The 23,626-nt window shown below is 39.8% G+C and overlaps 1 protein-coding gene across 9 annotated transcripts in view; it reads left to right on the top strand.

Moving 5' to 3' along the window:
* RhoGEF2 (Rho guanine nucleotide exchange factor 2) overlaps positions 1-23,626 on the top strand; it is a 291,915-nt gene that overhangs the window by 232,501 nt on the left and 35,788 nt on the right. For all 9 annotated transcript variants that reach the window (XM_083111366.1, XM_083111359.1, XM_083111363.1 and 6 more), the window contains 2 exons: positions 3,845-4,094; positions 5,779-5,866. In XM_083111366.1, coding sequence (XP_082967492.1) covers positions 3,845-4,094; positions 5,779-5,866 — 338 coding nt within the window. The remainder of the gene's footprint in view (positions 1-3,844; positions 4,095-5,778; positions 5,867-23,626) is intronic.

The following is a 23,626-nucleotide window of genomic DNA, read 5'->3' as shown; positions in this document are numbered from 1 at the left end:
TCTATTCCAGGTGCTCTACCTCTCTTCATTCTCTTCAGTGCTTCCTCAACTTTTTTCCATGTGAGATCCATTTTCTCCTTCCTGTTTTCTTTATCCTTTTTTCAAGTTCAGCAATTTCTCGAAATGATTTCTCCACATTCTCCTTATTTCTTCATCCTCTTCTACAACGTTTCCACTTTCATCCCTTAGTTTAGAACTCTCCTCTCTTTCTCTTCTCCTTTCTCTCACTAATCCATACAATACTTTCTTGTTCCCATCTACATCTTCTACCTTGTAAGTCCCCTGAGATAATATCAGAATAGATATGCATAACATTTTTACACACAGAAGATGTGCTATGTATAAATGTAAGTGAAAAATGCAGGCTGAACCAGGACTTGAACATAGGTCTCTGTCATGCCATGCAATTGCTCTACCACAGACATTTTCACACAAATAATACAGCAGAAACGAAAAATCAAGTCTGGTTTGGTAGCTCAGTTACTAGGGTAATGGAACAGTATGCCAAAAACTTGGGTCCAAGTGCTGTGCAAGTCTGCACTTAAATTTGTATGTAGTTAGTACATCTCCTGTGTGTGTCAAATTATAAAGTAATGTCTCCATGCCGGGAGATACTAGGCACCATTGATGTCATTATTATTATTACAAAAACAAGAAATCCCATTGTGCTGTCTCTAACAGACAGTTTCACACTGGTAAAACAGGAAAATATCCAGGAGCTATACACAATATTATTTTGGCACTAGCCTAAAAACCATAATTCATAAAGAATTTTCTTGTACAACAGTGTTCAAATTTAGCAGTTGAAAGTTCCAAAATGTGACTATAATTTTAGGTTTGGGGATCAACTCCCAAGTTGTCATGTTTGGCAACTTTGATGTAAGAATGTGAAATATATGAAGCTTTCTTCCAGTTATCTCATGCTTACATATTGGCAAGTTTTAGCCATTGATTTTCGAATGTGTTGTAGTTGCTTTTATCTGTTTACATATCACCTGCCATACTTGTTTTTTACATTAGATACAGTTAGAGGCACATATTTTTGGTTAATAAAAATGCAAAATTTCAGTACAAAAACAGTCACTTTCAGCTTCAAAAGCTGTAAATAAAATAAAATTTTGCTGTTATATCAGTGAAAGAGCAGTACATAAAATGACATTTTGGTTTTAAAAATGTGAATACAATCCTAAATTTGATTTAAAAACTGCACTTACTACACAAAATAAACATATCCCTCCTAATAACACATTTATGTCGTTATAGTGGAACCACGAGCAAAACAACCTGCGCAGACCCGCGAGTCCTGTGCACCGTACCCTCGCAAGTAGGGGAGGGGGAGAGTTGACCATGCCTTCTTATGGAGGGAAGAAGGGAAAGCTGCGTGGGGACTTTTCGTCCTAAGGTTTTTTTTCCTTGTGGTCGATCTATACCAGAATATTTACAGCAGAATTAATCAATTGTTGAATTGCATGACTCTCAGGATAATTCTGAAAGTGTCACGTTGGTAAATAAACTCTAAATTTTGTGTTTGTCTTATTTCTTCAGTGTGCTTTCACTTTAAATTATTTCATTTTCTCAGTTAACATTAATGCTTGATGACATCATGCACAGTCATAAAGAACCTGCAGAGCACAACTTGTTCGCAAAATTCTGCAATGTCCTGTCGGAAAGGAACACTGAATGTAGAGTAGTATGGTTCAATGCAACTTGCATTTTCTTGATTTACATCAATTCTGCAAACTTACTGGATTTGTTCATAGAGTGGTGTAGCCAATTGCCACATGCAGGTTAACATTGCTGTGTTGATCCAGGTTTTCTCTTTCTATTACTATCTTCCAACCTTTTTATGAACATTACCCAACAGTCCAAATCCTAATCTTATTTTACTGATTTCTTATATTATTTGCTGTTGCCACTAGGAAAACCTATTTTGTGTACCATGAAGAAGCTCATATTCTTCCAGATTTCCTAAACGAAAATTGCTTCCATTCATATGTTAGATGTTTTATTTGCGACAAAATCACTGTCTTCCTACCGTTTGATTCTTGTATTTGTATTTCCACATTCAAGAGGCATCCTCATCTTTCTCTCTCTGCTGTTCAGTTATGTTCAGTTTGTTATTCATTCTATACCCCACCCAAATCTCATTCAGTCTAAGATAATTAACAAGAATTATGAATGACTGAATATACATTACATCTAATAACAATTGTGAAAATAATTTAATTATTATATTGTGGAGACGAAGGAAACACAGAGGTAATACAATAAAAATGATGTTAAACTGTTGGATATAACCTTACAAGCTAAATGAAAGTCAAATTTCTATGAACAGAACAAAACACACACAAATTCAGTGAATAGATCTAAAGTTACAATTACATTTAAATAGATCTATGCTTGGGTTATTCTTAGAAACTGAATTAAATGACTAGCACATTCTCCTCAAGGGTTCAGCTTCAGCCAGTTTTGTTCTTCCAAGAGAGATTTGAAAGAGGTCAGTTCTGGGTCTTAACATACAGTTTGGTACGTAAAAATTTTAATTCGACAGCAGATTAGATTAGTGAGGTACAAAAATAATCCATGCCATCAACAAAAATTATACACGCGCACACAGAAAAATATGTACAGATTTTTTTTTTATCCTGCATTCTTTGTGTGCTATGTATATATTGTCTGGTTCTTTCTTTCATCCTCAAATAAGGTACTCCTGAAATTTTTGAAGAAAAGATGGTAACTTCTTCCTCCATTATCTGTTTCATTATTTCATCATTCATCCCAATCTAGGAACATAAAATGGACAAGTGCCTCTGTGTTTGTGTGGTGGTAAAGTTGTGATTTTGTAAACAATGTTCAATCCCTGCTAGAGGCACATTTCACATTTAACTGCAGTTCCAATTGAGATTAGGCTATCTGAACATAAAGTGGGCTTAAAAGAAACTTTACAAGACAAATCTGTACTGTGCCTGTTTCACATTCTATATTTACGAGAATTTATTTTACCACAACACAGATAACAGTGAAGTGCACATAACATCCATAGAATATGGTATATTTCATATTTGACAAGCTTTCAACAAAAATATAAGTATCTGATGTGTAATTGAATTGCTGTTTTTTTAAGCCCACTTTATGCTAATCAGGATCTGAACCACGGTGCCATATGCCTCCACCAGGTATCGAACCTGGGACCTATCTTATGTATAAGATACATTTCATTAATTATTAGAGTCAAAAGTGAATTGAAGAGTGAATAATGAAATTGAATTGTACATTCACAGACACTTCTGGGTTGTAACAACCACATTAACTTTCTATGGAATTAGGTATACTAGCGCCAGCTTATTTACTACAAGTCTTTAAGCTTGAAAGACAATAAAGACAAAAACACTTTCCCATAGTTTATACTACAGTCCCACACCATAGGCTCAATTACAATATTTGTTCAAAGTGTCGACCACCATTGTCAAAACACAACTGTATTCGATTACCCATCGCTTGCAGGATGTGGGTTACCAAGTCTGTCAAAATAGCATGGCACTTGCAGCAATTCGCTCACATGGATGCTGTTTGTCCCGAATGCCAATCGATCCAGATGCTCCCTGCTCCCCCCCCCTCTCCCCTGTGGGGGTAGCGTTTGCGTCTGCATGGCAGAATGACTTCCACCCACTTTTCAATAGTCAGTATGGTTCATCTGCAAGAAGAAATCGCAAACATTTCACATTTATCGTCATACACGTATGGTGCAGGACTTTTGGGCCACCCTGTATACTGCTCATTGTTTTGCAAATTATCTTCTGCTTCATTTTCTCTTCTAATTTTGTTTTCTCTCTGTCTCTTGCAGAATTTGGACCTCACAAAGCACAAATTAATTTATGAAGGGCCTTTAAATTGGAGGATTGGCAATAGGCAGAAGTTAATTGATCTCCACGTGGTGTTGTTAGAAGAATTTATTATGTTGTTACAAAAACAAGATGATAAATATGTATTAAAATTGCATAATATTAATCTACTGAGTGGGAGGGAAGACACAAAATCAACACACAGTCCGATTATCAAGTTTTCTACTGTGTTAGTCAGACCAGTTGCAACAGGTAAGTTATCTCACTCACATTTGAAATAATAATTTGTAATCATGTAGTAATAATTTCTCATGTAGTTTATGGTTGTTACAAGTGTATAAACACATTTTTTTGTTTCAGAACACACGTTCCCTTCTTCAGACAGTTATAACTGTAATATTAATCAAAATTAAAATAATGTCTGATGTAGGAAATGTGTGTCCTTCCGAAACTTGACAACAAAAAATGTTATTATATGCTTGTAACAGCCATAAACTAAAAGACAAATAATTCTACAATGCAAGCAATATGTACAACGCAAGAAAAATCATAATTTGTCATTGTCATATATTAACCAACAATTGAAATATTGATTTCATGTAATTAATATCATGTGGTATATCACTAAATATTAGAAAATAAGTTTCTATTTTTATTCCAAGTATACTATACCAGTTTTGTCTGAGTTTGGGTTTTAAATTTTCATACATTTCCATGTAAGATAATCAGAATTTTAGATTAACTGCAGTTGAATAAAGTTAACTTTTGCCACACATTAATCAAAGGTTTTGGTTAGCATTTGAACTGGTGTATTGTAGACTGGAAATATCAGTGGTATCAGATCAATATGCATTTTTTTCTTTTCTTATTGTGCCTTTTTTGGGCACTTTTGGCTCATTGCAAAAATGACCATAAATTGTGATTGGATGAAATTGATTTAGGCACACTATCAAAGAAAATAGTCAAACTCGAGCCCAGAATCTTTGACGACAAGATCATGAGCTGACACGAAGGTGGATGATGTTGGATGGGCTTTGGTCTCGCTGTAGTTGCAATGCAAATCATCATGCATATCTGTCATTCTGTGAGTTTAGATCAGTCTGTTAACATTTGTTCCTTTTAGGAGTATATGCAAGGCTTTTTGCAAATTCGTTCAAGCATGCATGTTGTGTCATGGTGAGGAATGTCCATATTAAACTACAGTCAGTCAGCAACCTGAAAGTGTGTACCCTGCCAAAAAGATAAATGTATATGACTGCACTCCTCACCATGCAGTCATGTGAAGCCAATGAATCTTAAGCTAACTCTGCATTGTGATGAATGGCTGCAAAATATTAATGAACATTGGTAAGGAAAAAAAGTGTAATCTCCACAGTAGATACAGCAACTAGTACCTCGTAGAAGGTCAGCTGGATTAGCCAACCATGCTAAAATTTTGATGAATGGTGGTGTGACATGCTAGTCAGTCTACTGACAATGTTCTCTGCTGTCATGAGTGTGCCAGTGACTCTTTTGACCTGCACAATCATCTGAAGTCTTTTGCTGCTTCTCATCCAACTTTGAGCTGTGACCAGATGACTTGCTGCTGGGAGCTTTTTTGCTACTTCATAGTGCACTCTGTAGGTCTCGGAAATGTGACAGTTCTGGATATATTAGCCCCTGCTAGTCAAAATTATGTAGATACTTTCTTTTACCCTTGTAACACATGAGTACAGTCAGCACTGACACAATGATTAATGGTATTGTCTTATCATTGTGAAGTATTTATGCCAATGTATGACATACATGATGGGGGCTCATGCAATCATAGATTGGCTATTGCCATGGGCAACTTCTCTTTATCTATTTCATCTGACTCCAATGTTACCCATTGCATTATAAAAAAAAATGCATAGAAAGTGTTAATTGTTAATTTTTATTTCTTTTTCAATTTCAGACAAACGAGCATTCTTTCTGGTGAATACCTCTCACAGTGGAGCGCAAATTTATGAACTAGTGGCGGTCTCATCTTCTGAAAGGAAAACGTAAGTACAATATTTTTTTTCTCTTGACACTGCAGTACATGAGCAGATGGTACAGTGCTATTCAGAAATATTGTATTATTTTGATAACTATTTTACAAACCAGACTAGCATTACATGAAATTCCATCTACAATTTGTCACACTGCCTAGCCATCACAAGTTCTGCAATTGCATAATTTGTTTGTGAATATTTTATTATGCAATTGAATAGACATATTCTGAAAATAAAGTACAATAAATCAGTGATGACACAACCGTTGCAGAATACCAATAAAATATTCAGGAAAATATGATTTTGTACATTACAAAAATATGCACACTTAAAGAAATCAAGGAAATTCTGTGCAACAACTGCCAGTAATGGTTATAGAAATGTAAAGTAAGCATCATCATTGTTTAGTCAAAGCTCCCATTCAGTATAAAATAAGTAATTGCAATGTTGTTGTTGAGAACTCTTAAAAATATTCACAAAAATATGTTAGGGAACACCATGCTGCTGCTTCTTGTTATTTGGTTATTAACCTTTAAACAGCCGAGCCAGTTTTCGAAAGTAACCCCTCTCTCGCTGCGGCCTTTGCTTGCGATTTTTAAATTTTTACACTTATTTCAGAAAAACGTTATATCTCTGAGACTATTTGAGCAATCTGCTTCGGATAACTTTTGTTTAAAAGCAAAAACATCGGAGCATGCGACCGTGTACAATTCAGAAAGCCGAAGTGAGAAAAACGGGGTTGGGAGGGGCCAAGTCCCAAAATTTCAATGAAAAAAAAATCTCGCGTTCGCCCCCCTCTTCTCCCGTTATTTTGGAAAAAGGGTGCAAACTTTTGCATTGTTTTCAAAGAGTAGACCTTTTGCAACAAAGTGAAACTTGTTTCAAGTCCCTAGTTCGCATACAGGCTGAAATATGATGCAATATGTACAATCCTGTATTTTGGCAAAAATGGCTAATTTGCATATTAGAGAATAAATTAGTATATCTCAGAGACTATTTGAGCAATCTACTTCAGATAACTTTTGTTCAAAAGCAAAAACATCGGAGCATGCGACCGTGTACAATTCAGAATCCCAATTGAGAAAACGGGGTTGGGAGGGGCCAAGTCCCCAAATTTCAATGAAAAAAACAAACCATCTGGCGTTTAATCCCCCTCTTCTCCCGTTATTTTGGAAAAAGGGTTGCAAACTTTTGCATTGTTTTCAAGAGTAGACCTTTTGCAACAAAGTGAAACTTGTTTCAAGTCCCTAGTTCGCATACAGGCTGAAATATGATGCAATATGTACAATCCTGCATTTTGGCTAAAAATAGCTAATTTGCATATTAGAGAAAAGGTGGGTGGGTGTTTCTTCCACATGACATTTTCAAAGTCTTATCTCAACATCTGTCATCGTTTACAACCTCACATACAAGTATGAAGGTCCTAAAAGCATGTGAATTGTTGTTTATAAGCATGTGCAAGATTTGTGATATGTTAATGTAATACATGTGTGCGGATGTATTATATGGAGAGCGAGGAAACTGGTGCTGTTGGTGAATGATGACAGGGTGTCTATGGCTCATGAAATGAAATTTATATTTTTTCACGGACATGAATGATAAGAGATCACTCATGCAAATTCCAGAACTTTCACAATCTGTGAACTTCAGAACTCCTATTTGACAATCTTCTGTCGAAAATTTTGACCTTTCAATGTTGTTGTGCATTGGAAGGATACAAAAACTTGTGTTGGTGATAGACCAGCCCAATAAAACAGGTTGGAAAGAACATGGTTTTCGTCTCATTGCAAAAACTGATGATTGATATTGCTGTGTGGGGCATATCCTCTGATTTTCTCCTGAAGTATTGGGACTTTTTTTTTCGATAGCCACACGAAGATGCTGCAGTACTTCAATATAATATTCCTTGTTCACTACCTGCCATTTTGGAAGAAGTTATGAGAACAAAAAAACTGTAACCTTCACTTTCAGATTGACCTCATGCGGGGGTGTACATCCTCCCCCCCCACCAAGGTTAATAGTAAGTTCCCCTTCCCCCAGATCAAGTCATAATCCCCATAACATACTTAATTATGATATCGTGTCTACTGCTACCTATTACTGGCAGTCAGTGACCTCTCTTTTTTAGCTTTACTGAACACTTTACTTATTTAAAGGAAACTCTCCCTGTGGGCACCCCTGACCTTGCTTTGGCTCAAGATGACCCTCTGGATACCCATTGTTCAGGATAGAATATACATAAACCTATTATCTGTGGCAACCATTTATTTTTTAAACAATTCATCCATGTTAAGAACCTCCTAACTCACATCAACTCCATTTTATTCTTGTTGTCAATCAAAGGATGAGACACAAATTTGGATGCAGTGCAACACATTTCATTTCTCATGATGGATTGTTTCCAGAATGTTCAGGAACATAGTTTGGCAACAATTTTATCAGTTTTGGATATTGACGGTCAGCCTTAACAAAGATCATCAGCTGAAGTTTGGACACTTTTGAAATGTTTCCACTACATATGGTTGATTATATGGCTTGAAGTCTCGTTCCAATAAGCTTTACACAAATTTGTTGCTTGTGAACTATAACAGAAATCGTCATTTGCACGCCATATATGTTGACACAAACAGATGTTGTACAATGACTGAACACCCAATGGATGATATTCAGCAAACAACTTCCCCCACAATTCATTGCGCGAAAGCATGCCCCTCGGCAATGATTCCGGCAAATGTTTCTCAGTACGGATGGAGGACTGAGCGTGTTGCAAACACGTTTGATGAGCATTGCGCTCACAGCTCTTGAGGCAGTGATTCAACATACAAATATAACGATTATAAACCAAATGTAGACTTTCACATTAGATTTTATACCAAACTTAGACTTCAACAGTGACCAGACTATCTAAGAAACTGCTATTTGTCACAAAACAACATTGTATAAAGCTATGTAACATACAAAAGAAATATAGGGTTGAGGAGCCTGTTTCTCCTGGAATCAATCAAGACAGATCTATCCAATAATGTAGTGGCTAATGCTATCCCCTTGTAATCAAAGGATCTGAAATTCGATTCCCGCGGAAGGGAATTTAAAAGAAAATTGAAAATATATTTTTAAAAAAAGTTAATTAAGACAAACTTTGTCTCGTGAAAATGATAATTTATAGAAATGTTCCAAAGTACCATCATGGACAGTGCCAGCTTGTAACGATTCCATTGAAAGTCAATGTATTCATTACAAGCCGGCAGTGTCCGTGACTGTACAAAATTGTGTATTATATTATTTAAGTCCGTAATGTAGCTATCACTGTCACTTTTCGTATGTCTATTGGGACAGGCATAGAAAATATGCTGAAAAGTATATATACTGCTGGACAAAAAAAAACGGACACTTGCATTTTTTGTGATAACGCATAAATTCTGATTCGAAGTCTAACTAAATGTTGCAGAAATTATTGGAAATAAAAAAACCTGAATATATTCAACAGAAAGCAAATTCAAATTTATTGTTAATAAGTTAAATTAGAACATAAACGAAAGTTACAGAAAACTACCAAAAAAAATTAGAAAAAAAAAATCTTAGCAATATTTTGTTTTAATATTGTTAAGTGCTACTGGTGGGGTATATAAGCTGTCTAGTAGCGGGTGTTACCTCCCCTGCCATCAATTACAGCTTGTAACCTCCGTGGCATACTTCGAATAAGGTTGGCAATCACTTATTGGTCCAATTGCTCCCATTCTTCTTGAATAGCAAGTCTTAGCTCTTCAATTGTTCCTGGAACTATTGCACGGTTTCTGATATGTCGTTTCAGTTGATCCCAGACATGCTCTATCAGATTTAGGTCCAGACTTTGTGGTGGCCATTCTCATCGCGTAATCCCAACTTTGTCCATGTACTCCGTGACAATATTTGCGTTGTGAGGACGCGCATTGTCATGCATAAAAACAAAATCTGGGCCTATGAATGGTGCATATGGTACTACATGATCTGCAAAACATTCTGTAATATACCTGCGAGCTGTCATTGCCCCATTCTCTACAAGAACCAACTCTGTACGTCCTTGTAAAAAAATACCTCCCCAGACCATTACACCACCGCCTCGAAAGGGTGTTATTTCAACGAAACAACATTGTGCATAACGCTCACTAGGTCTTCTGTACACTTGTTCACACCCGTCTGATGAACGTAGGTTGAATTTTGACTCATCGGAGAGTAAAACCTTTTCTCACAGCTCCACATTCCAATGTAAGTGTTGTGCAGCAAATTCCAGTCTTCGCTTCTGGTGACGTGCTAACAACCTGGGACGTGTAGCCGGCCTCCGAGATGATAAACCACTTTCATTTAGTCTTCTACGAACTGTTCGTGAAGAAACCACAGCTCTATGAACATTTCTCAAACGCCGTGCCACAATATTTGAAGTCGTACGATGGTTCCGTTAAGACTATGATACACATGAAACGATCTTCCCGTGCTGTTGTGCATCGTTTCCGACCAGAACCCGGTCTTCTACCATAGGAACAAGTTGCATCATACCGTCTGAGAGCTTCATTGATAGTACTTTGTGCTATATTTAGCCCCCTAGCAGTATACGACCATCATCACGAAGAGCTACTGCTTTTATTACCTCTTCACGTCTCATTTTCAAGCTAGCAAACTTACAATACACTTGCAAGATAAACACCAGAAATGACAATATCAATAATATCGGTTACTATGAACCAAAATTCATGCCTCTCTAGACATTAAACAAAATAACATCAACTGGAATTGAAAATCAATAAATTAAAACAAAATTGCATGAAATTAATTTTGAGCCTACTAGGTGTCCCAAATAAGTAAATACGAGTATATAAATAAATAGTAAATGGAAAACTATGCAAAATGTTCAATAATGAATGTTCAATTGTTCAATACTTAACTGAGAGCGTAATTCATAAGTAATTGCAATTCAGATGTCAAATATTAAGGTGTCCGGTTTTTTTTGTCCAGCAGTATACAAATATACGCATACTTCGAACGCACCCGTTGATTGATAAGCAGTATTTCAAATTTTCTGTGAACATTATTAGAGATTGTACAACAACCACACACGTTGCAAAGCATGCGGATGCAAAGAGTAACACAAAAGTCATATAACGCTTGTAACGGTATATTTTGTGCTTTTAAGCTGATTCTCAGCAACATACACAATATACACAACCATACATTTTTGAATCCTTGTCCCGAGGTTCAAAACTTGCAGTACCTGAAGTTCTGTGGATGCTAGTTTAGGCAATAGACACGTACCTCTTCAAATTAGAACTTAACGCCCATCTCCTTTTAGATATATATAGGTTTATTCATATTATATTTACAGAAGTTAATTCTTGGCCGTTATTCACAAAATTACATTCCGGTGTACCCTGTCCCCCCTTCCCGAAGAGAGTGTGTAGACTCGCGTAGCCACTGGCTCCACGAGTAAAAAAAAAAATATAACCCTCAGTACCAAAAAAGGTGGCTGAAGGTATGTGTGTTGTGTACCCGGTTTCCCACATGAAATAAACTATTGGAATAATGTGAAAAGAGCAAATGTGTGTATTAAAAGAAAGAAAGTTAACATCCCCGCCGTCGGTTCACATAATAAGGAAAGAAAGCTCGCCCAGCCGCTCCCCTCAGAGAAAAAGATACCTCTTACATTGCTGTACTCCGCCAAACATCTGAGCCCGACTGTTCCCCTGCCCTTCCTATTTATAGGCCCCGCTAATGACCTAAACCGTTACTGGAAACTTACCGCTCCCCAACGGCCAAGAACCCAAAAGTACAGGAATACATAGCCATACACAATTTATAACATAAAAAAGGATCCAGTAATGATCGCATCATTACATAGTCCCCCCTTCCTGAAGAGAGAGATATCAAAGTTCTGTAACCTAGAAAAATGATAATAATATACACAAAACACTTGTTTGCAGTTTCTGTTCACTACAAACACACTTCCATTAGATCACACGACACTGACAGTCAATGTTCACTCTAATTTTGTCCACAAGTGTACTTCGAAATCAGCGAACTTCCCTCAGCACTGGAGCTGATTAACACACGTCGATTCTTACCCACTCAGCATCTCTTCCATCCTTCCTCCTGGACCAATGAGAGACAGTCTCCTGGAAATCCATCCAAGTCATCAAGGCTGCTGGTTCGACTCCCGGCAACGCCACTGCTCTGCGCTCCTGCCGAGATCGGAAGTCACCGCTTCGACCGGTTTCCACATGAATGGATCGAACTGGCTCTACATCCGAACATGTCACTGCTATGCCCGGCGCTAGAACTGCGTTCACTCGCCACCGAACTGCGATTTCTCGACGAAATTACACGGTAAAAGAATACGCACTAACTTTGCGTTACTTTCGCGATGAAATTGACTGCGGAACGACACTTTTCTATGAGTACTGTATGAGGTATGAGGTAGAGAAAATAAGTGAAAGATAGAATAAAGAAAAGATAGATAAGTCCCTATGTACAATATTTACAAAAATCCCCCTTTGAAATTAGACTAGAATCTGTTTCTCAGCTTGTAACGCATCCGGGATATATCTTCGTCTTGCTCCTCCTGCCGAAGTTACGTGCGCTCTCTTTGCTGAATTGGGTTCGGCTACTTTCCTTGCAAAGTCAGGTGGCGAAGAATAAGGCTTCAACTGGTCACTGTTGGCTCTCAATATTCTTCCGTCCCCGCTGTGTTTCATTTTGAAAGTATTTGCCGAAGTTTGCTCCACAATTGCGTGTGATCCAGAGGACTTCCCCGAGAATTTACTGGTTACTCTGCGGGCCTTACCAGAGATAGGATGTTCCTTAAGCCAAGCTTTATCCCCCACCTCAAACGTGCATTTGCGGCGTTTCCTATCACAAGCTTTCTTTTTGGCATCTTCTATCCTGAATTTCGTTTCCTCCTTACTTGACATGAAATCTTGCTTATTCCTGTCATCTTTTAATACGCAGCATGGCTGGCACGACTTACAATACTGGATAACGTCTTTAGTTAGGCCTATCCAAGTGTATTGTTCCCTAACCTTCGCTAACGTTTTCAATCTCCCAGGATGACAAACGAATGCATTATCATGCAACGACACGAGAATTTGCGAACGTAGAGAAGTAGGTGCCCATATTTTCCCTTTTCCCTTCTCTTTGTACTTTTCCGTAGGCAAATTTCTTCTAAGAATTCCCTCGTTGTCGAAGTACGAAGATTTGGCCTGGGTCTTCACCTTTTCCTTGTACTTCTTCGTTCCTTCCACCTCCTCATTCCTTGTAGCCCTCGCTACGTCAGCAAGAAACTTGTCTTTCATTTGCTCGGAAATGAGGGAGGCTGTGTCCAGAAACCTACGTGGCTCCTCAGAATTGTATTCTTCATTTCCCTCAGTGGCAGAGAATGGCAACAATGAAGAATTTTCCATATCTTTAGTTCCAGAGAGACGAACCATGGGCAGGTTTGTGCTCCGAAGCAAATTTTCCCTCTGTTGCTTCCTCATTTGCTTCGCACTTTCCTCAGTACACAAAGCGCTGAAATCTGCAACTGATTTCTGCACAGTGTCAGTCGAACATTCCACACGGTCAATCATGTCCTCAGTTTCGGGGTGTGGTTTGCAATTTCCCATCGTCGCGGTTGCTTCAGCTACAGTTTCATTTCTTTCCATCGTCGCGGTTAGCCCAGCTCCAGCTTCCACAGTCGACGTCCTCCCCTGCTGCGAGAACGGAAGCCTCTTTCCCACTTCCCTCTTCTCCGCAGAAAATAAATGAATGACGTTACTGTTCTCAAAACTGTAGCCTCCCTGCTTCAAATGTAGCGATATGCCGGCCTTCCTTATGAACCCACGACCTGCGATAAATCCCGTGAAACAATTGCGCAGAACGACGAATTTATGCTTAAATTTCATCCCATTCAAATGTACAGTAAGATACATTTCCCCACATGATTGTACAGAGCCTACTGCCAAAGAAATATTAATACGTTTATTGTTAATCTTATTTCCTTGTTTTTCCAGTTCTCTTGCGATCTCAACAGACACGGTGCTCACAGACGCACCAGAATCCAAATATAGCGTGAAGTCCTTTCCCTGAACCTTACAGGTGACTAACGGTTTTTTGTCGCCAGAAGTGAAATTTCTGCAGTTACGTATTTCCCTATTCCTCCCCCTGTTTTGCTTTCCTTCTACGTGTGCAAGAACCGGAGTTATTTGTTCTGGTCTAACGGTATCTTTAGAGATGGCACAGGTGGCGCCCTTCTGCTGACCATCATACCCTCTTCTCCTCGCCGGTTCTTCTGCTCTCGACGGGGTTCCAATATTCCCGGAAAGGCTCAAGCGGTTGAAAAGACCCGGATTTATGGCACTCATTGATACTTCTGTTCCCATGCGGCCGAAAGGGTTTGTTGCCCCCGCAGCTACTAATTGCCTTGCGACACTCCCTGAAGTTGACGCTAGTGGTAAACTGCTATCTCTTAGCTCAGGACAATAGTACAGAGCTTCTGAATACAATCTCTTTTGAATGTCCATAGAATGGGTTTCCAAATCTTTGATCGTTGCGAATGTTCTGTTGTACAAGTGTGTTCTGAATTTAGGATGGGAAAATTTCAAAACATGCTGGATGACCTCGTCTTCTGTCCCCCGTTTCTCCCTCATTGCAAAAAGCTTCCTGGTGTGTCGAATAAATGCAAGAAGAGACTGGTCTGGTGACTGGTAATTGTTCTGAATTATCCTTGCTATTTCCGAATCATAATCGACACTAAAGAATTCCTCAAGAAAAGCCTTCTCGAATTCCCTAAAAGTGCCGAAAGGTCTCGAAAATCTGAACCAATCTGCAGCGATTTCCTTCAACGAAAGCGGCAAGATTCTATCTAAGAGAAAAGTATCCCCAATTTCCATGATTTCCTGATAATTGCGTAATTCATACAAATAATCGTGTGGACTTACATCGCCGACGTTTCCCTTAAAGATCGGAATGTTAATGTTGCTTTTTTCCAAGATTTTGCTCATTTTTTCCTCGCCGGTCCTTATCGAAGTTCCTTGTGTAACATTTAGAGAAAGTCTCTCAAGTTCCCCAACAATATCTTCCTCGGGCCTTCCCTCCAAGTTCGCATTGCCTAGCAACTTGCTAATGAGCTCCCTGTCTATTTGAATTGCCATTTTGTCTTCTGTTACTTTCTTTCCACTTCGCAATAACATATGCCTTCAGTACTTCTCACAAAAAATATCCCGACTATGAGCCCCCAGTATGTAACGGTATATTTTGTGCTTTTAAGCTGATTCTCAGCAACATACACAATATACACAACCATACATTTTTGAATCCTTGTCCCGAGGTTCAAAACTTGCAGTACCTGAAGTTCTGTGGATGCTAGTTTAGGCAATAGACACGTACCTCTTCAAATTAGAACTTAACGCCCATCTCCTTTTAGATATATATAGGTTTATTCATATTATATTTACAGAAGTTAATTCTTGGCCGTTATTCACAAAATTACATTCCGGTGTACCCTGTCCCCCCTTCCCGAAGAGAGTGTGTAGACTCGCGTAGCCACTGGCTCCACGAGTAAAAAAAAAAATATAACCCTCAGTACCAAAAAAGGTGGCTGAAGGTATGTGTGTTGTGTACCCGGTTTCCCACATGAAATAAACTATTGGAATAATGTGAAAAGAGCAAATGTGTGTATTAAAAGAAAGAAAGTTAACATCCCCGCCGTCGGTTCACATAATAAGGAAAGAAAGCTCGCCCAGCCGCTCCCCTCAGAGAAAAAGATACCTCTTACATTGCTGTACTCCGCCAAACATCTGAGCCCGACTGTTCCCCTGCCCTTCCTATTTATAGGCCCCGCTAATGACCTAAACCGTTACTGGAAACTTACCGCTCCCCAACGGCCAAGAACCCAAAAGTACAGGAATACATAGCCATACACAATTTATAACATAAAAAAGGATCCAGTAATGATCGCATCATTACACGCTAGCCATAAACACAGTACTTGCCTTTAAAATACGATTCATACGAGGTGTGGCTAGAAAAAAACCGGACTGTTGCTACAAAATCTTTTATTGGTTATTTTGTACAATACGGACATTATCCCCTTCAAAGTACTACCCTGCACTAACGATACACCGCTCCATACGAATTTTCCATTGCTGGAAGCAGTGCTGGAAATAATTTTCTGAAACCATGTTCATGACCTCCGTCACTTTCGTTTTCACAGATTCTACGGTCATAAATCTGGTTCCTTTCAGTGCTGATTCGACCTTTGGGAATAAAAAAAAAATCACATGGAGTCATATCCTGCGAATAGGGTGGATGTTATAACACTGGGATCCCATGCTTGGCCAAAAAAGCCTTGACTGACAATGCCGTGTGGACAGGAGCATTGTCCTGATGAAGAAAACATGACTTGCTTTTCCACAAATCAGGTAGTCGTCTTCTTACTCGCTCACAAAGAGTCGTCAGCACCATAATGCAATAATGTTGGTTGTTTTGCAATAGCTCGAATACTCAAGCGACGATCTTTATGAATCAATTCACCGACATTTGCAATGTTTGATTCCGTTTTTGACGTGCAAGGCCGTTCAGAATGCAAGTTGTCCGCGATCATTTCTCGTCCCTCTTTAAACCTTTGAAACCACTCAAACACTTGCATGCGTGATAAACACTCATCTCCTTATACTTCCTTCAACAAACCATAAGTTTCTGTGGTGGATTTTCCGATTTCATAAGAAACTTCAAATTGATATATTCTGTTCCAGTTTCACACTTAGCATTTTTCCGAGGGAGCACAAATGTACGGTTCACTTCGTCCACAAGCTACAGCGGAACTGAGCACCGCGCACCCTGGAACATCACACAGTTGATATGCAGGATATCACGTTATACACTCGTGCGCTGCTTGAGCTTGTCATTTGTCGACAGCAACATCAATCCGGTCTTGTCTGATCAGAATGATGAGCATGGGTAATGATGATGAGATGAAATTGATGAAGGGGACACTGGCAAAGAACACTCATGCTCTGTGGCACAGCCGAAAATCAATCACTTTATGCGCACCTCTGCCACTGAGCTTGCATTTATTAGTGACAAATAATTTTGTAATTATATAATTTAAGCTTTATAAAGTACTTTTAAAGCAGAAAAAAGTGTCAAAAGCATTTTGTTGGAGAAGATTCATTTTCTTCCAGAATTAAAAAATAACATTGCATATCCTAAATCTTGGTGAGTCAAAGTTTTTCTAAATTCTGTGTAATCCGTTCAAGCGTATAATCAAAAAATCGAGTTACAAGATAAAAGTTAAAACTTTTAAAACCAAAGGTAAACTCAAAAACATTGCAACATTTCCCCTGTATACAGAATAGCAATTATGTTGAGATGAAGTTAAATCTGTTTAAATCTTCTGCTTCAGGGATGTAAAGGGTGACTGAAGTGCCAACTTCCTTTCCATACTGTACACTGCTATTGCAGACGTGTGGAGCTACAGCCCAGATAATTCTCTGTGAAGTATCTCATCCTTTGTTTTGGTCTTAATGTGTGTTCAGTACCCTTATACAGCCTTGGCATTTATCTTTGGTATTGTCATATTAGTGCTTACATGTTGATAAGGTGATGATGCAGAGTTACCATGAAGAAATGCATTCTAATCAACATTATTTTAATTCTTCAGTCCTGCCCCATAGTTTCACGTCACGGGACTTGAACCTCCAGTACAATGCCAAGGGAGCAAGTAGCCTATAATCTTAATTTCAACCAGCCCATTCTTATGATTCCAGTTTCTACTCCCGTGCTTTGAAAAATGCTTTGCACTGTAACCCATGCAACTCCCTCAGAGGTGGGGGGCTAATACCATCGACCATGCCATCAAAATTTGAAGGTGGATTTTGTTTCTTTAAAATGTGGCATGTATATATTTTTCTGAAACATAGGTGTTATAATTACCCGTAGTGCAACAGCCCATGAGGGCAAGGCCTACCTACTGACTGCCGGCCTCACTCCCACCTTGGATAGGAAATCATCCAACCAGGTTCGGGGTGAAGTGTGGTCAGCATGACGAACCCCCAGTTGTTGTTGTAGGTTTCTGTTTCCGGGTTACAATACTCATTTGTAGCTTCCCAATTTCCTCACAATGGCAGGTGAACTCCAGTCCCATATACAGTCCGAATTCTGAGGAGAAAGTTGTTACGTTTCCCCCAGGAGACTCAAACCTATGCTTGTCCCATAGCAGGAGCCCAAAACATGACGTCTTAGATGGCCATGGTGCAGGACACACAAAAATTTAGGATGTATATTTTTTCTGAAACATATGTATACAAAGTTTTATATCTTGGTACCGTGATGCAATATGTGTGATGAGGCAGGGTGGGAAGGAAATCACAATATTAGTAATTAATTTACGTTAGCTGATTCCAAGTCACTTTTGCTACTAGGTGCACCATATTTAATCCGTTAGATGAAGAAAAGGAAGAGGGGGTGAACGGTCAGATCCAGTAAAGTGTTCAGTAAAGCTAAAAAAAGTGACTTTCAGTAGTTGAATAGTAGTAGACTTACTTACTTACTTATTCCGATCCTCTGCTACCGATTGGTGTCGAGGTTTTACAGAGAGCTCACCATCTGTCACGATCTTCTGCCATCTTTCTTCCATCACTCCATGAGATGTTCCTCCTGCTCAGGATATCCTTCATTCCCTCATTCCATGTCCTACGTAGTCTTCCTTTCAGTCTCTTCACATCCAATCCTCCCATTCTTGCCTCCCATACCTGTTTAGGTATTCGATGTTCAGGCATTCTGCAGAGGCATTTTAGCCCAGTGGAGGGGCTGCCTCCTTTCTGCCTCTGGGCTTGCAGTGAGAATAGCTGTTCTGCTCTGTTTTACGGGTAGAGGTAATGTCTCTCACTCCAATCCCCAACCTGGGGGACCAGGATTTTCTTTCAGGCTTTACTCCCTTAGCTGCTAAAGTTTCCCTTCTACACAAGGCAGTGGTTTCCCTCTTCTCCCAAGAGGGTGGGTTGCCTCTTCCGCCATTTCTGCCGTTCCAAAGGTCTCCTCCGCCACAGATGCCGTTGAAGTCTTCACCGTATCCCTGGTAAGGGGCCCTTACAAGGGGCTACCATCCGGAGCTAGATGGACCAACGTTTTTTGAAGAAGTATTACTCCTCTAGGTTCCTCCACCTCCTCAGCCGTTGAGATGACCATCCATCTTCTGCCTTTGGAGCCGTTAAGTTGCTTCTTAGTCTGGCTCTTTACCCGCTAGCCTGCCTGGCATCGGAGACCCTGCCAGTAGCTATGCTACCGCCGGTATAGCCTAGGGGATCATCAGAGCATGCAAGAGCCCCACCACCAACTACAAGTTCCTGCAACCACTAGCTGGGGATAGTAGTAGACATGGTGGCATAATTAAATACTGTGAGGATTATGACATGATGGGGGGATTTTGTTGTTTTTAAAGTCCACTTTATGCACAGATAGGCTAATTGGGACTGAACCTACACTTTAAAATACGATCCGGACCACTACTTGCCTCCAGTAAGTATCGAACCCAGGACCTCTTGATTACAAGGCGATGACGTTACCACTACGCCATCGGGGAGGCTCGAGGCCCAGGCCAGTTTATGTTGGGGAATGGACATCCCTGAACTACTTGAAATCTGAAGAAAGAAAAGAAAAACAAAACAGGTGTCAGATACTGGCTTATTTGGTCTATTGGTTTAAAGTCTCTCCCAGAATGTAATTATAAATTACTATTGGGTTTTAATAATTATTATTGGCTATATTATTTAATTCTGCAACAGCAGCGAAACTCTCTGCAATAATTCTTGGCGACGGCCGTGTGTGCAAGGGAAAGTTGGTGAAGGACCAGCATCCATATCCACGCCAAGAATCGAAGCAGGGACCGTCGGTGAAAATACAGCAACAAACTGTTATAACCACCCCCTCGAAGAAATTCGTGGGCACGCCCCTGATAACGAGGATATAATGCGAACGTGACATGCTAGCTCGCTGCTTAGTTAATCCATTCTGGAAAAATTGCGTAATAGTCCAAAAACAACCACGTTTCGCTTCGTTGGGACGAAGGTGTACTTCCTGTGTATCCGCACTTTCGGAGGAAAATCTCGCCGTTCGTTTACCAACGACGCTTCACGTTTAATTACGTTTTATCGTGGACGGCCGCTGGAGCAGAAAAGTTTTATTGCCCGACCGAATGTGCTTCGCTTACACGGCTGTAGTTTGGAAAGCTTTCAATAGCTGCCTGCAATGCTCGATACGGTCTATTGGAACGGGCATGCGTGCGATGATAACATTGCTCTTTCGTGTCTTGAAGTAGAAACCAAATCTTGTACTATCGTCGTTTCTCCAGTCTTTGTGGTCGAAAACTTATTACGTAACTAGTGTTACCAACTCTGTTCTTGCAGGTGAAATCTCTCTTAGCACCTGTGCCCCTTATTTCTCTGGAAATGAACATCACTCTGCAAGAGCAATTTTCCCACCTTCCACTGCTTGCCCTACGTAATTAAGTTCGCCAATTTCTGCCACCGTATACATTAACAGCTCTCGTCTCGTCTCGAAAGGTGTAAGATATACAGCGTGCCACCGCCCGAACTTTTACTGCGTACGGAGACAATTAAGGGATACAATTTGTATTAATATGACGCCTCGTTTCCACGCTGCGAACCCTCGAGAAACGTTATTTTCCCTGAATATATAGAGTGTCCAGGAGACCAGCGTGCAAAAAGAAAACAAGAAATAGGTGATGCACCACTGAGCAGTTCGCAATAGGGAACCTAGAGTCGGAGAAGACAGCGTGCCGAGATACGAAGCACCACAGCCTCATATCAGTATGGATGTCCGTAACCATCTGGATGTTACCTTTCCTGCTCTCTGGGAGGCCCTATTCTCTTGTCTTGGAGGTCACCGGACCTGAATCTACTCGATTTTTTCGTCTGGGGATACCTCAGATCACTTGTTTTTGAGATTCCAGTGGACAGGGAGACGGAAACAGTTGCCAGGATTTTAGCCGCCTGTGAGTGTGATGTGATTCGCAAAACTCCAGTGACATTTGAAAGAGTGCGGCAGAATCTTGTACGCCGCTGTCATGCGTACATTTTGGTTAGCAGCCGTTGCAGTTGAAAAACTGTTGTGAGGTACTTAACTGTGCGTTGTTAACATAGGTTTGTCAATGCTATGATAGTAGTTTCCTAATGTAACTCATGCGCGTAAATCAATGCACATGAATGTCGCTACTCGTACGTGTAGCCAGAATTTTATTTCAGGTTGGGGGCTCATCCGTTATCTACGAATTTCTCAGTATATTACAACTTACTATACAATATGTTTAGTCCTGCTAAAAAAGTAAAATTAATTACCACTATACACTATTTCCAACGAAACTCCAGAGCCCACCTGGCTACGTGCCTGCTACCTTCTACTGTTCCACCGGTGCATCGCTTATTTTCTGTTTTCTTTTTGCACGCTTTTGCTGAATCACCTTGTATATCCAATCACATCACAATTGTTATAAATGAAATATAACTTATCTACAAATAATAATTAGATGTCCACTGGACATATCTGAAGAAGACGTACAAATGTGGGTTATGTAAAATTTTCAAATATCATAGCCGTCTCTGCAGCACACCTTGCGAGCACACTTCACAAGGATTTAAGTCTTAATTAACCTTCCATTGCCGTCATAGTAAATAGTGATGGCCCCTGGTGGAGGACACCTTGCACACTTAAACGGGGGTCTATTCTAGTCTTGCGAATGTCATTTTTAGCTCCCTTTCGATTTGGGTATTGCTTAGCTACTTATTCATTAATCATGTTTGGCAACACTGTTACGCAATGTTGACAAGGACCTAATATCCAGCGAAGCTAAAACTTCATGTTCCGATTGAACGAGAGGAGGGCAAGGTCAGGGCGTGTGAACAGCATCTGACAAAGTGCAATTCCCGTGCGTGAAGCGTTTGTCAGCAGGAAAGAAAATGCGGCAGGAAGCTGACTTGCGATATATATGATCTCCTTGCTGATACAGCATCAAACTTGTTTCAGCCACCAGAGGAATAGTTTGGTGGAAAATCCAGTCGCATTTTGTTCTGTGGGCATAGTTATATTGGACACTAATAATGCTACTGTGCGTAACGTGCTAAGTATTGGTCGCAATATTCGTAGGGGGACGAAAATAAATTTACCCCTCTAGATACCATAGTCATAGGGCGTAAGGGGTAACCCTTTGTTAAGACACCTAAATGTCAACCTCTCTTCCACGTAGTACTCCCTGGACTGCTTTTTGCAGACTAACGAGGCTCTGGCGTCTGGATTTAACATTAGTGTAGGTCCTCTTAGAGTTTTGTGCTGTTCTGTCCATTTGTGTTTGACCCTTCATCCGTTTCATCTTCATCAGTTTTCCTCCTCATCTTCGCGATTAGTCAAAAGTTGCAGAAGAGCGAACGTAGTAAAATAAAACAATGAATCTTCTTGTTTCAGCAGGGGCGTCCACAGGGAGGGGGGATTATGGCGCAACCGCCATCCAGATTTTTTAGGGGGATTTTTTTTCCCTTCAAATAATGTAATATTCAACATTTATATATTTTCCAAAATATGTGTAAAAATTTTACACCTTAAATGCACCATATGTAATCCATTAGATGAAGAAAAGAAAGTGTTTAAGGGCATTATCGAAAGGAGGGGTAGCGGAGAAATATCCAACTCTTCCATATTAGGTGTTAATTGACATGTGGGTTCTGGGGGGGATTCTGAATTAAATGCTGGGAGGAACAGTATCCAATTCTAGGTCTTAGATTATGGCGGGTATTTTGGTTAGGGGGGTATTCAATTCTTGTGCATTACTATTGTCTTAGAATGTTGCGGAAATTCTGGTGTGGAAACTGAGAATTAATTTTTTGGAGGAGGCAATATCCACTCTTCAATATCAACAGTAAGTCTAAAATTGGCATGGAAATTTTGGTGGTGGATTGAGTTTTTAAATTTGATAAAATGTTAAATCCTAGACTGTCAAGGGATTTCTGTAGTGAAGAGAGAGTTCGAACATTAAATTTTGGAGACTATATTTAGCGATATGGTATCCAAAGTTTTCGACCCCGAACGTGCCAAAAGAGAAGCTGGAAAAGACTAAATATCTCGGGATCCTAAGAGAATATTGACACCCCATTAAATTAATATTGTTGAAAGCCTGCAAAGAAAAGGATGTAAAAATTTTCTGGCCTGTTTAGCGCTTTACCGAGATGAATGTGAAGTTTTATACTATAGCTGCATTACAGGACATAAGCGATATTCTCCATATTCATTAATAGCATCACTTCTTAAAATATAATGCTTAGTGTTGGTATGGTATGTATACTGCTTAATTTGAAGCAGGTGCATCATTTGGAACAAAAACTTTGTAGGGATTACGATATGGTTTGAGGGCGCGAATCATATATGATTTTGGGGGGATGCGCCATTGGCCTTGTGGGGCCCGGGGAGGGAGGCGAGATTTGGGGGGAAAATGTGCCTCCTTGACACTGTGCTATATGCACGGGGAACATTTACCTGTTTTATGTTGACGTTTACCTTACGTTGATACGACTTCGATTCGATACATGTAAAATATCCATGAACAGATCGCATCTTTTTTTACTCCCCCCTCCCCCCACCGGCAAAAAAAGGAGAAAAGCTGACACAACGCCCACCACCGATCCTTTCTATTGAAACACCGCAATGTGAGACCTTGGATAATGACGAAAGCCGAGATATCAGTGTTGCAAGGTACAAAAT

Source organism: Lepisma saccharinum, chromosome 25 (assembly GCF_977018435.1).
Source record: "Lepisma saccharinum chromosome 25, izLepSacc3.1, whole genome shotgun sequence".
Lineage (NCBI taxonomy): Eukaryota > Metazoa > Arthropoda > Insecta > Zygentoma > Lepismatidae > Lepisma > Lepisma saccharinum.
Note: the sequence above shows the minus strand (reverse complement) of the source record. Positions and strands in the feature narration are given on the sequence as shown.